General features: G+C 51.0%; 3 protein-coding genes across 5 annotated transcripts; 1 reads left to right on the top strand and 2 right to left on the bottom strand.

The window, feature by feature from the left end:
- Positions 1-146: 146 nt before the first annotated feature.
- LOC131665093 (uncharacterized) lies at positions 147-3,122 on the bottom strand. Of its 2 annotated transcripts, XM_058936710.1 has the most exons (5): positions 2,898-3,122; positions 2,229-2,364; positions 1,747-1,967; positions 1,038-1,154; positions 147-330 (listed from the first exon to the last, which is right to left on the bottom strand). In XM_058936710.1, exons 1-5 carry the CDS (start codon positions 2,918-2,920, stop codon positions 177-179), a joined length of 651 nt encoding a protein of 216 aa, XP_058792693.1. In that variant the 5' UTR covers positions 2,921-3,122; the 3' UTR covers positions 147-176. The 2 variants fall into 2 exon arrangements, with proteins under 2 accessions (XP_058792693.1, XP_058792694.1); XM_058936711.1 differs by lacking the exon at positions 1,038-1,154.
- Positions 3,123-6,402: 3,280 nt separating this feature from the next.
- LOC131665002 (uncharacterized) lies at positions 6,403-8,897 on the top strand. Its single transcript, XM_058936569.1, has 5 exons — positions 6,403-7,139; positions 7,501-7,627; positions 7,690-7,880; positions 7,946-8,053; positions 8,269-8,897. The coding sequence occupies exons 1-5, from the start codon at positions 7,129-7,131 to the stop codon at positions 8,393-8,395; spliced, it is 564 nt and encodes a 187-aa protein (XP_058792552.1). The 5' UTR covers positions 6,403-7,128; the 3' UTR covers positions 8,396-8,897.
- A 50-nt stretch (positions 8,898-8,947) lies between these two features.
- On the bottom strand, positions 8,948-12,903 carry LOC131665000 (conserved oligomeric Golgi complex subunit 1). Of its 2 annotated transcripts, XM_058936566.1 has the most exons (10): positions 12,463-12,903; positions 12,224-12,391; positions 11,866-12,151; positions 11,599-11,800; positions 11,105-11,521; positions 10,124-11,030; positions 9,774-10,050; positions 9,488-9,694; positions 9,341-9,380; positions 9,064-9,160 (listed from the first exon to the last, which is right to left on the bottom strand). In XM_058936566.1, exons 1-9 carry the CDS (start codon positions 12,597-12,599, stop codon positions 9,354-9,356), a joined length of 2,628 nt encoding a protein of 875 aa, XP_058792549.1. In that variant the 5' UTR covers positions 12,600-12,903; the 3' UTR covers positions 9,064-9,160; positions 9,341-9,353. The 2 variants fall into 2 exon arrangements, with proteins under 2 accessions (XP_058792548.1, XP_058792549.1); XM_058936565.1 differs by lacking the exon at positions 9,341-9,380 and having other exon boundaries at positions 8,948-9,160.
- Between the last annotated feature and the right edge of the window lie 71 nt (positions 12,904-12,974).

Genomic DNA, 12,974 nt, shown 5'->3' with positions numbered 1-12,974 from the left:
GCGGCGCGCCTCTCTGCATAGATTAATTTAAATAAGCGCCGGCGCGAGTGCGGCCACGACGGCCAGGGAAATAAAGACCACGTCGTCTCGGCTCAACTGATTTATTCGCGCAGATGCGCGGACAACGTCCAAGTGGCCGAAGCTCGCCGCGGAGAGGCTCCGCGGAGGACCATCCTTCACTCGGGCGTCCCGGTTATGTGCTGATAAATGGATAACGGGCAGCGCCAGTAGATCGCCGCGCAATCGCTGAGGCCATCTCCAGTCCCGTGCTCCTCGGCCGACGTGTATTCCGGGTAGTCTGCTCCTTCCTCGCTCTCGCTCGTCGAAGGCCTGCGACCATAAACGTAGATCAAGCCGTCGCTTCGCCTCCCGCCCTCCTCCCATCCACCGCGTCGCGCTCCGCTCCGCACTCCTCGCCGTTCATCCGCATAGCAACGACACCGGCAGCCCGACTTTTATGAATTTTTTAATCGATACTCGATACACCAATAAGTCCGTCGCTCGGCGAGCTCCGAATGCCTATAATTCATTCATTTCTTCCTCCTGCCCGCGCCTCGTGCCTCGCGCCGCTTCGACTCTTCCCATCGTCAATTTCACCATTTATCCGCGGAAATTACGCTCTCGCTGATACCAGCAATCCCATTATCCAAGCTACGTGTGCGTGCTATGTACTCGTTCGCTAATTACTGTAGCTCTCTCAAATAAATATCGCACACAAAGTATCAAAGTGTGTTTAGCTTTCGTCGATTGCGTTTCTCCTCCGGGCGGATCAGCGCCGGCGTCCACTTGCAGGCGCTGCACTGCTCACCTCGAAACCCACTTTCCCGCTCCAATGATCCGTGCGTAAAAATAATTGATCGAAAGCAGAGCGACCCGAGCCAGGCAGAAGGTAAGCCGGCGCGATTCCGCGCTCGCGTTCGGCACGGCGCGGGCGCCGGTGCGGCCGTGGGTCAGTCGACAAATCAGTCGCCAGAGGCGGAAGCGAGAGAGCCTCGAGAGTAGTGGAGCGGAGTCGGGGTGGAGCCCAGCCGACTTACGTGAACGTGATCCGCATGAGATCGCCGACGAGGCCATTGTGCCGGTGCTCCGGGCGCAGCTCCCTGGCCGTCTCGCAGATGGACCTCAGCAAGCACTGCCGACCCGGGAGTCCCAGCCTGCGCGGTCGCGAGCAGTACCGGCAAGAACAAGGCTCGGGTCGTCGCTCGCTCCTGTCCCGCGGCTCCGACTGGCTCCGCGCGGCAGTCGTAGCCGCGACTTCCGATCGATGGGCCGATGGAAAGGAGCCCGAGCATGCTCGCGCTGTGCCGTGCAGCGCGCGTCGTCGAGAACGGCGCGGCGGAGGCCGGAAGCGCCCGTCGCAAACGGAACGGCGCCGGGCGCGCGGTTTAGCGGAGGTTCAGCCGCTCGGGCCCAGACGCGCTAAGTGGATTGGCACGTCGGCGAGCGTTAAGGCCGTCGCGAACGGCGGAAGCGAGCAACGGGACCGGTGCTTCGCGCTCGACGCACGCCCCGCGCGCCTCGGCGTGCAGTCGGCGGTGCACTCGCTGCCATTTCTCCAACTCCGTTGCGAATCGACACGAGATTACTCAGAATACTTAGTATTCCGCGGAACGTCTTCGTATGCTGCATATCGACTCGGCTCGATAGTGGGATTCGACTATTCAGTCGGCAGCTGGCGGCGAATTTATAGCTGCCTTCGCCTTCTCGCCGCGCCTCGTCACTGCTATAATAAAACTCTCTACTTACGACTCGAATTTCGACTCGAGCGCGCGGTACAGGGTCGTCCGGTCGATGGCCCGCCCGAGCCGCTGTCGCCTCGTCTCCCCTTGCTCCTCCTCGTCGTCGTCGTCGTCGTGGTCGTGGTCGTCGTCGCGGGGCAGCTTGTAATTAGCCTCGAAGAAGAAGGCGACGTTGACGGCCTGGGACGAGCGCGGCTCGTCAAGGGGCAGAGCGAGCGCGAAAAATAGCTGCAAGGTGCCGCGTTAATTAGAGCCGGCACGCGAGGCTGCGCGGGGAGAGGCGGCCGCGAGGTGGCCGCTGGCAATCAGCGCTCGAGCGGGCCGCGCGCGCTCGGCCGTTGTTCGCAGCTGCGCGCGGCAATCGATTCGCAATAACACTCGCCGAACGCAAACGGCCCGAGCGCGGGCGTTCGTCGCGAATTGAGTGGCTCTCTTTTGCCGGATTGGCGCGTGCGGCCCCGAATGCCAAGCAGCCGAAGCGAGGCTCACCCCCAGCTGGCTCTCCTCCGGATAGGAGAGCGCGCGGATGCGCCGACGAGCCGATTCTGCCAGCGGCGACTCGCCGGCGGCGCTCGGCCCCAGCACCAGCACCAGCACCAGCACCATCGGCACCAGCGGCAGCAGCCTGCAAACCAGACACACGCGATGACCATGGGCAGCGAGAGAAGAGGCTCGATTGTGACGCGCCGCATCGGATTCCAGCGAACGCCTGTACTCTGTGATTAAAGCCGCTCAGCTCGTCGTCATTAAACCTGTACAGCTGCGCGCGCGCACAGCTGTAGTAATCGAATTGCCACGGCTGTGCTGGTATCGCGCCGATTGAAAAATCCCGGGCATGCGAAATCGGAATGCAGCGTCGCGCGTTATTCCACTCGAATAGCTCGCACAGACGCGACTCGGCGAAGCAGAGAGCTTCAAAGGGGCAAAAGGCTATTTCTCATATTTCGCTTATGCTGTAGTTACGTGTAAGTGATTAAGTTGCTTCCTCTCTCTCTCTCTCTCGTACCTAATGGGATTGAAAAATCGAACCAGTCGATAAACATCCCGTTGGTCTTTCTTTTCGGTCTCGTGCCGTTGTCGATTATCGAGAATTCATTAAAACTCGCGTGCCTAGCCAACGGGAAAAAGCGTGTTCGCCGTCGTGCGAAAGTTACTCACTGGTCGTCCGCGCGAATTCTCATGGCTTGGGCGCGGCAACGGCGGCTGCGGCTCTCGTGCAACTTTTTGCCTCGGCTGAGTTTTCAAACTGAGGCCGAAGAATAAAAAGAAGCGGGTCCCGCGCGGCATTTACATATCGTTTCGCGCGCCTCTTCGCTCGTCCAGTTCACGAGGCTCTAATGAGCAGAGCTCGCGATCTGCCGCGCGCTGGCTTTGCTCGACAAATAAGCGTTGCCTCGGATTGTCGGGCGGGCAGGCAATCAGGCAAGGAAGCAGGCAGGCAGGCAGGCAGGCAGGCAGGCAGGCGAGGCGTCGCTGGAGCTGGACGACTGCGCAGAAGGAGAGCGAGAGAAGGCAAGGGAGCCGCTGCTATCAACCAGCATTGATTCTTACAGGCCATTCCGGGAAAATTCTCCCCCCGACGCACTGCGTCACCCATAGCACACACGTGCGCGCGCGCGCACGGCCACTCTTATTATTGAATAACCAACATTACGATGCCATCCCTCTCGTGCTGAGGCCATTTATCAGATGAACTCTAGCGCTGCTGCAATTTTCATCTCGGCACAATGGGCTGCGAGCGTCACGGAGAGTGAACGAGCCCAACCAATTATTGCATTAACTAATTTTCAATTCCCAGCCTCCGTGGCCCCTTTCGCTTTTTTCTGGGTCGTGGAAATTTGTTCAGCTGAGACTTTTAGCCAAGAGCGATAACTTGAGTCAATATTTTTTCAAACTCTTGCGCGCCCCGCCCTTCTCTTCTTTGCTTCTCTCTATCTCGGCCGCCAACTTCACTGACGCTCAATTATTTCTACCCCGGAGATTTTCCCTCAAACTCTCTTATTCTAGTTAATCGCCCACCCACCTCCTGGTTTTCCACGCGTTGATCTCGCGCTGATGCTTCAGTAATGGTCTGCGTGGCTGTCCGGTCAGGCCAATTTCAGTTGCAGCCGCGCTGATATGCGCCGCAAACTTGGCCGCGACAGTTCCCCGTAAAAAAGGTTGTTAAGACTCTCTCACGTTCGAGTTAACTTGGAAAGTACTTGACAAACAACTGGCGCGGCTGGTCCCCTCCTCCCTCCCACGACCGTGCTGAGTTTTTTTATTTGATAGCGCATTAAAAATATGCCCAGCTCGGCTGTAACGTAGCAGCTGCATTTTTAGCCTGCATTTGTAACACCAAGAGCGCGCACGCTTGATAAAAATGAACTGCAAAGCAGTTTTCTTCCGTAGCGAAGGCGAACGCGTGGATTCGCTTTGGCCGCAAGGATTCGAAAGAAGAAGGGAATCTCGGCGAAAGGCTTTTTTTAGTCTTTTCTTTATCGTTGCGGAGTGCGTACGAAGGCGGGCTGGCCGAGGTAATGGAAAAACACGGCGATACGAACGCTTGATAGCGCGAGTGGGTCAAGTTGCCGCCGACGCGCCGCGCGGAGAGCCCTTTCAGTCTTTTTCTACGTCCGACTGGCCTACATAGTATAGCGGCCCATATCTGCACCCTACTACACGCGTCACCCCATCCGTACCCCATTTTTACGCCCCCGATCCCCCTGGGCGCGCCGAGAGCCAGCGCCGCGATAAGCGCGAGCTGCCTCCATTCGTTACGTTGTGTCGTTGTGTCGTTGTGTCTATCCGACTTTTGTGTACGGTCGTCAAAGCATCGGAGTCGCCGCCGCCGCCGCCGCAAATGGCCTACCAGCTCCTCGAGGGGGGAGGCGCCACGCGGACAAGGGCACGAAAGTCGCGGGTGTGTCGCTGGATTCCCTTAAAAATCATTGCTCGGATCGACGCAACGCGAGATCTACTTGCTCGGGTTCGAGCATACATTGCCGCGGGGAAGATGTGCACGAGGCCGTAATCGCGTTCGTTTGGTTAAAATGCGAAGCGCCGCCCGGCGCGTGGGCGAGGCCGCGCCGAATAACAACGATGATCGTAGAGCTTGAAAAGCGTGTAAATTTTGAAAAAGCGGTGGCACGCTCTCTCTCTCTCTCTCTCTCTCTCTCTCTCTCTCTTGGCCAGGTTCGTTAGGTGTATTATTTGCCGACGCTAAATGCATTATCGAACCGAGGGGAGAGAGACGTACGGGATTAGCGCTGTCGGGGCTGAATCGTGACGAGCTCTTGTTGTGATACGATGGCACCGAGCTCTCCTTCGCCTCGGGATCGCGTACCGTCCTTCGAAAGTTCATTTAGCTAATTCGCTAACGAAGCTCTCTTGCTTTCTCCTTTTTCACTTTCGAAGTTCACTGGTCGTCGACGTCTTTTGATCCAGGAGCAGCTGCGGCTTCTAGTTTTTTGCTCCCCCTGCTACTTTGATGCTCGAGCTTCGCTGTAGCTCGACTGTTATTTCGCCGGCTTCATTGACTCTCGGCCCTAGAATTGGCCGGATTCGCCGAACAAGAACAACGAGAGGGAAAAAACACGCCGGGCACCAGCACGCCTGTCATCGACGAAACAGAGCCGGTTGCTCGGCTGGAATAGCTCAGCTCTGCGATGGAAGGCAATCGTAACAGTTCGCTCGATCTCTCGGCATCGACAAAGGTTGCGCGTGAAAGCATTGCGGCACATGAAAAAAAAAAGGAAAAAAATATTTCGCGGCTCGCGCGCCTGACCGAATCAAGGTTTTTCTACTGAAAAGCCCAGCTAGTCGCAGGCGAAGAGCCAAGCAGCGACAGTTTTATTAGCAATCAAAGTGTGATGAATTTTCATGAGTGAACGGGGTAAAAAGTGCGCAGGTGGAATCGAACAGCAGAGTGTATAATAAGAGCCGGCGCGCGGTTGTCGGGCAGCGGCATATACGTATATATTCCGGGGAGGCGGCGAAAGCCAATAAAAGGGTGGGCATTCGCGGCCGCCGCGCGGATCCTCGGCCGGAAAAACAATTGCCGCGGGTCGCGCTGTAGCAACATTTCAATTAACGAGCGGACTGGATAAAAAATCAGAAGAGCCGTGCGGGCGGTGCACTGATTGATCGGCCGATGACGGCTCGGAGCAGATGCGACATTCCAAAAGAAGGAGGAAACGAGCGGGCGAGGGAGGACAAAGAGAGAGAGAGAGAGAGAGAGAGAGAGAGAGAGAGAGAGAGAGAGAGCGCACCGCAGAAAATTCATTCTTTACAGCGACGACGGCCGAGGCCCGTCGGTTCATTCCCTCGCTGGAAATAGAATGGGATTTAAAAGCAATTTCTCATTCGGACAGAGGGAGAGAGAGGGAGAGCGCGCTTTCTCTCCGCGCGCCGCGGTGAAATGATCGCCGCCAGCGAGCTCGGGCTCTCGGATCGCTTCCGCCGGCGCGTGCGAGTGGCGTGTCGGGGCGCGCGCGCGTGTCAAAAGGGCTCGGATGCCGGTATCGGCGACGCTCGATGCAGCGGCACCCGAGCGCTCGAAGGGGCGCGAGCCGGCGCATCCGCGCGCAGTTGCGAGCGAGACGTGATCGCGGCGTACCGAACGACGAGATTAATCTTTCGCGCTCGTTGGAAGGAGCCGAGGGAGCGCAGAGCAGACGGATAAGGCTGCTGCGGGGGGCGCGAACGGCGAGGAGCGGGTTCGGGGCCACTGTGCGTTTAAATCACATGGGCGGGGCTGCTGCGGCGCCGGGCGACGCGCGGGCGCGCGGCACTGCAGGCGCCATCTGGAGCCGCGCGGTCCAAGCTGCTCGCCGGCCGTGGGCGATCTCGCGGGCGCCTTTCGCTACGCTTCCCGGGGCGTTCGCTCCCGCCCGCCGCAGAGCCTTCCATTAGACTCGCGAGTCGATTACCGCGCGCGGCATTTACATTCGAAGCACGCCTGCGTATAGCCGAGCAGTGGCCCGAGACGATCGAGGTGGTCGCGGACTCGCGGATTATACGCGCGGACATGGCTCCAATTCGATGGCTCAATATTTGAACGCCTTATTACAGAGGTTCGCGCGGGGGCCGATCCACGTCGATCGACCAGCTTCCGACCGATCCAATTTTTACCGCCAAGCTGCCAGCGCTCATTCGTGTGCTTTGCACCTCGGAGCCTGCTCAGCGGTCCGCTTGGTGTACCCTCGACGCGTTCACCCGCCGAGCGGCTTATTAATCACAGCGTCCCTCCGTCCGCGAGCGAACGAGCGGGGAAAAAGCCCGGAGCGGCTGATAATTAAACTAAACGTATTTCGCGCAAATTAATGAGATTTGCAGGCGCGTGGTGCTGCGCCTGGCCGGCGCGCTCTCGCCCCTTTCCAGCTGAGTCGCGCGCTCGAGCTGCCTCGGGATGCACGTGAGGTAAGTGAAAAGCTCAACTCGCTGCTCGTCGGTGCTCGATCAATTTCTAATAATACATCGCGAGCGCACAAAGCGCGCATCGCACGTTTGGCCGAGGGCTAGAAGGGCAAACACGGCCGTGCGCGTTTTAATGACAAGGCCGAGCCGCGAACCAGTTAATTATTTGCTTAATTAGAAATTGATCGAATGCCGCTGAATATTCAGGCCGACCGGGCGCGCTCGCATTGTGCATAGTCGCGCACATTTTTGCCGGGCAATTAACGAGCGTCGCAAATCGAGCGCGCCGCGGAATTGATTATTGCGGGCGGCGCGCATCGCCGATCGGCGGCCGATAACGAGCTGATCCGTGGTGCGCGTCTAGATCGGCGGTCTGGCTGCTGTGGCTGTGCCAGTGCGCGCTGCTGGCTCGCGGCCGCACGAGTAGCCTGAAGACGGCGATCGGCCGACACGCCCGCTCGCTGGCCTACCCCGACGGCAGCGGCATGGGGGTGAGTACGCGCGCGGGCTAAGTGCACGCCCTGACCCACCGATGAACTGCGACTGCCTGCAGATTTTCTTCGCCATCGGGGTACCCGTCGACCTGCCCGACAAGTCCGTCTCACTGTCGTTCTACTTCGAGGCCAACTACCAAACGCCGCACATCAACAACTCCGGCCAAATGAACGCCAGCGAGCACCGGATCCGCAGACGCGCTCTCGACAGGCGGATGCTTTACGACGCGATCGAGCGCCAGTTCGACAGGTGAGAGCGTCGTGGAGCTTAAGACCTCGAACTGACGTCGAAACATCGAGCCTCGTGTTTTCCAGTTACGGCTACCGGGGAAGGGCGTGCCTGCAGCGCACGATATGCGAGTCTGCCGCATTTCCATTTGAACGAAGCGGCCTGGTAGGCGATCTGGTCCGCATAATATTCACGTGAGTAACGGCCCGACCGAGCGTCCGATCATTAGCATTTCGACAAACAAGCTCCTTGCCGAGATACTCCTTGGCCCCGCCTGCGCGTAGCAGCGAAAAACCGAGCAGTCGACAGCCGGCGCGATCGACTTTCAAATCGGAGCCCCACAGCGATGCTTCGCGAATCCGCGAACGACGATCGATCGACGCAGCCGCTCTGTCTTGTGGTGTTGCAGGCCCTCCAGCTCGCTCGCCGAAAATCTCGAGGCCGACGTCGAGCGCGCCGAGTTCGCCGACGACTGTCGCGGATTCCAGCGCGACTGCCCGATCAGTCTGCTCGACTTGATCAGCCACGCTCATTGACGGCAATCTTTGCCGGATGATCCACGGCAAAGGCCTGCTATCCCGACTCCCTCGGCTGTCTATGAAAATTAATTCAGCGCCGTCAGGACTGACCTCGCTGGCTTTTTTCCGTGGCCAAGGAAATGGTCGATTTGGCAACAGAGCGGTCAGCGAACCAATCAGTCTTCGATCCGAGAACTCCCGTTGGGGGACAAGTCTGCTTTGGAAAGCTCCTACGATATTATACTTGAAGATTGATACTTGTAAAACAACATTTTCCAATATCCATTATGGTCGTTCGCTACCACTTTGAGAAAATTTATTTGTGTGATATACTCCCTTCTTTCAGAATCTAAAGATAAAGACTTTTTTTGAAAGTAACGTATGTGATTTAAATATGCTTCATTCGTGTCATTTTGATTGCAATGTCCCCCAACCTAATTAATCTCAAGTTTATTATGCAAAGATTGGAAAACATCTCGAGTAGATGAAAAATGTTAACGGGCTACAAAGATGTAGGCTTGTGGTTTTCCTAAAAATAGTTAATAACAAACAACACAATTGGTTCTCGTTTTTAAAAACGAAATTTTATTGTCTATTATGTACAAATGCGCTGTAGTTGTAGTATAAAAGCATACGATATCAACAATAAATGGAAAATGAAGTCTAGCTCGTGCCAAACCATTCACCCCCCATCGCTCCGAAGAATGCGGCTGCTCCAGATTTTATTGTCGAGCCGGCCGAATCGCTTTTTGACTGATCCTTTCCCGGTGGCTTTTTCTGTTGCTGCAAACAAAGTGAGCGCTGTTTAACTGACTACACCCAACGAGTAATTGTCATTCAATAAAATTTCATATAAAATAATCTGAATAGCCAGGATCATGGTAAGTAGTTAGAAATCTTAAAGTACTTTTAGGGCCATGCACAACCAATATTCACACACAACTCAAACGCTGTCTTTCTTACCAAAATATATCGTTTAAAATGTGGTAAAAAATAGACCCATCTAATTGTAAAAATACATTTGCATGAATAAATTATTCGAATAGCTGTCGGATAACACGTCTTATCGAGAATCCAAAGTGAAATATTTTTGTTGACAAGCGTAAGTACCTGTGCTTTCTCGGGATTTTGCACCGCAGCGGGAATGTGTTTGACAGGCGCTGTGACGGCCAAAGATGGAAACCACGGAGCGCCCGTGCAGAGCGCTAAAATGCCCGGCGGGTCTTTCACTGACTTCAATCCCTCGCTGTGCTCGATTCGCGCACCTAGCATGGAATGTAATTGCTCCATGTGCGGCACCAAATTTCCGTAAAGTAACTGTTGATTATAAATTTTACATGGATTTGTTGTCTTAGTCACGCATTCGATATTGATTAATTTCTTCATGTAAGCTTACTAAAGTCCGTTGAACGGCTTTTTTGACATTCGTATTGATGAACGGACTAAATACATCAAAATCGAAAGGATCGATCTTTGATATAACGTTGCTGCTGAGTTTATTCGATCTTTCGTACAATGGTTTATCATCGCGAGGCACCATTAACAAACTTACATACTTTATATCAAATAGTATCTGTATTGCTTGTTTTTGAAGTATCTCGAACGTAGCCATTTTTGAGTAATAATCAAGCAGTTCAGAAGCAATGGTGTTTATTATTTCGATCAAAACTGATCTGCAATTAGATTCGCACAAAGCGTTTTTATACGGCATTCATTGTCATTGAAGTATTTATTATCTATACTTACTTGGGAATAGTATGAGGTATGACTTTGTTGATATCTTGACAGATGGAAGCCAAAAACTTTTGCAAATGCACAGTAGGCTGATAAGGAACTAAAATTTCAGACTTGATCTTCTTTCCCTCTTCAGCCTCTTCCTCGATCGATACTTTTTCCCAGTCGGTGATAATGGTGTGCATTCGTATTTCATCGGCAGACTCCTTGACCAAATGTTTGGTTCTGTGTTGAGGTATTTTTCTCGCGAAGCACTTGGCCCAAACCGACCATATTGAAGTACTTTCTTGTTTTAGTTTATCACAGATTTCCTGCCACTTGACGTTCGTCAAAGTCAAACCAGTTGACCTGGAAATTGTAAAGCACTCCTTGAAGTGAGAACACAATAGAGGCACCGACTGTAAGAACCTCGCAGTCACAATCGCGTTGATGTCTTGCCGCCCTGTTTTCGGCTTCTCCACTACGCACTCTTGTTTCACGAAAACTATAAACTCGTTCATCAGTTTCTCACTAATTACTTGCAAGTAATCTTGAATTTCAGTACGGTCGCAAAACTTGTTGGTAGCTAAATAGAGGTCGCTCACTAGCAAATCATCTTTAATTCCAGTCTTTTGTTCTAATTCGTACAAATACTGTTTTATGTGAAGCAAAACTTCCGACAGCCCGCATTCGAAATTTTCACACAACTTTGAAATGTTCGGAGAAAAACCGCTTGCTTTCATAAGAAGTGGGCGTTTACTATCAAAAGTTCCATTCTCCATCAATTTTTGCGGAATGTCCGATGATGAATCTTTCCAAACAAACCATCGTAAGTCATGCTCTGGAAATTGGCAAGATTCATAGGATACTTTATCTAGCAATTCCAAAATATCTCTCTTCAAGTTTGCAAAACAAACGTTCAATTTGTCACTTAAAATATCTGAAATGAAAAGAAATTTTATCCGTTGTACATTCTTTTATCAATGTTTAGATTGAATATGAATACTGATTTACCTTTTATTCTTTCTGTTAATAATGGTTGAAAAAATTCCATCCAAAAATTAACACTAGGTAAAGAAAGCGACTCCCATACCGTTTCCCAATTTGCTGGTATAGCGACAGCAAGACAATCTTCTCGAATATTATAAATTCCTTTTACAGAAACAACTAAATTAAATAGCTTTTTTACTTCTACTTTTAACAAGTCATTTATCCAGTTGAACCATGTATTTACTGTCTCTTGTATACTAAGCAATGGAAGTTTCTCAAACTCATACTGTTCAAATGGTTTGTGATTTTTGGCAACAATAGGCAAAAAATTGTTCAACAAATCGCTATCTAAGTCCAATTCGGACAACATAGACAAAGCATCTATATCTTTAATATCATTTATATACAATGAGACTAGTCCATCCTGATTGTCTTCATATTCTGCAAAATGAAAGAAATTTTAAGATTATTATTATTGCAAGTAAAAGCTTTTCTCATTCTTCTGAAATACACATTACTTATGAAGCAACTGTCGATTAGTGGAACTGCTTCCATCAAAACATTCAAGCATAGTTTGATTTTATTCTTAACACTTAGATCATTTTCTGGTGTAATAACAGATTGTACAGTTTGGCTTCTAAAAGCCATTAATTTGTCCAATAATTCAGCAGAATTTAACCCTTCCAGTAATACTAATGCAGCTAAACAATTTGCTGCAACCTGTTAAATATTGAAAATCATGAAATTACTGTACATTTGTGTGTGGTAACATGTAATAAAGTTACCTTCATTGACAATTCTATCGATTGCAGTGTATCATTGCAGAAACTTAATAATAAATTCTTGAATTGACTTATGATACCCCATTGCTTTGAAACAAGTGGATATTTAATAGCTAAAGTGGAGTCTCCAACTTCTAAAGCTAGGCTGTAATTAATGTGCCTTGCTAATAAAAATAGTTGCGTAGCAAATAAAAAATTTTTATCATCTATTGCAGACCAAATCTGTTCTGGCACATCCATTAAAATTTTAATCTGCATAACTATAGAATCGGCCACACAACTGGTCTCTCTAAAATTAATTGTCATATTCCACAAACAAGCATATTGAAATTTTTGAATGCTACTGCAAAATTGATGTTACCTTTTCAAATTCTCTTGAGCAACTTCCATCTTAAACCCAATAAGATACTTTTGTTGTAATTCGTGGAAAGTTTTTTCAATGTTAACTATTTTGTTGTTGACAGATTCGGAAGTTTGTTTCATTTCTGCTATCGTATCGGCTGCCTGAATGAGATCACGATATCGTTCTCTGAAATTGTAATCGTATTAGGAGCTGATTTAAAAAAAGGTGATCAAAGTAAGGCTATAATAAAGTATTACCCGACCAACGTTCGCAATTCAATTTTCTTGCGGTCGGTTTCATGTTGAATTTGCTTTTGTATCAACTCGATGTCCTTGACGGTGTGTTCCTCAAATAAGTTTTTAATATCAAGATCGAGAAATTTGTCGGTTGACATTATTTAATAAAACAACGAATATAAACACGGATATTTTGACATGATAAGAGACTCGGTTGTAGGTTATGGACAGAGCACACGTCGACCGCTTTGCTTACGCTTTTAGTGCCGAGTTTGGTTCAGTAGAGGTCGTTAGTGCACGGTGACCTAGAAATCTTTCCCTTTAAATCCCATTGACTATTGGCTAGGTCGTAAACAACCATCATTGTTGAATGGTCCCTCTAGCGACGAGAACACGTCGGAATTTGAACTCGTGAGTCGTAACTCGTAACTTGTGGAATGTCATTGTTCGACGACAATAAAATGACCGTGACGTCGTTCGCTCGTCGAGCAGGTATTTTCGAGTTGGAGGAGCCGTAAGGTTACTTGATACAC

This window comes from Phymastichus coffea, unplaced genomic scaffold (genome assembly GCF_024137745.1).
Source record: "Phymastichus coffea isolate CEN01 unplaced genomic scaffold, Cenicafe_Pcof_1.1 PCOF00047, whole genome shotgun sequence".
Taxonomy (NCBI): Eukaryota; Metazoa; Arthropoda; class Insecta; order Hymenoptera; family Eulophidae; genus Phymastichus; species Phymastichus coffea.
This window is presented reverse-complemented; position numbering and strand designations above follow the sequence as displayed.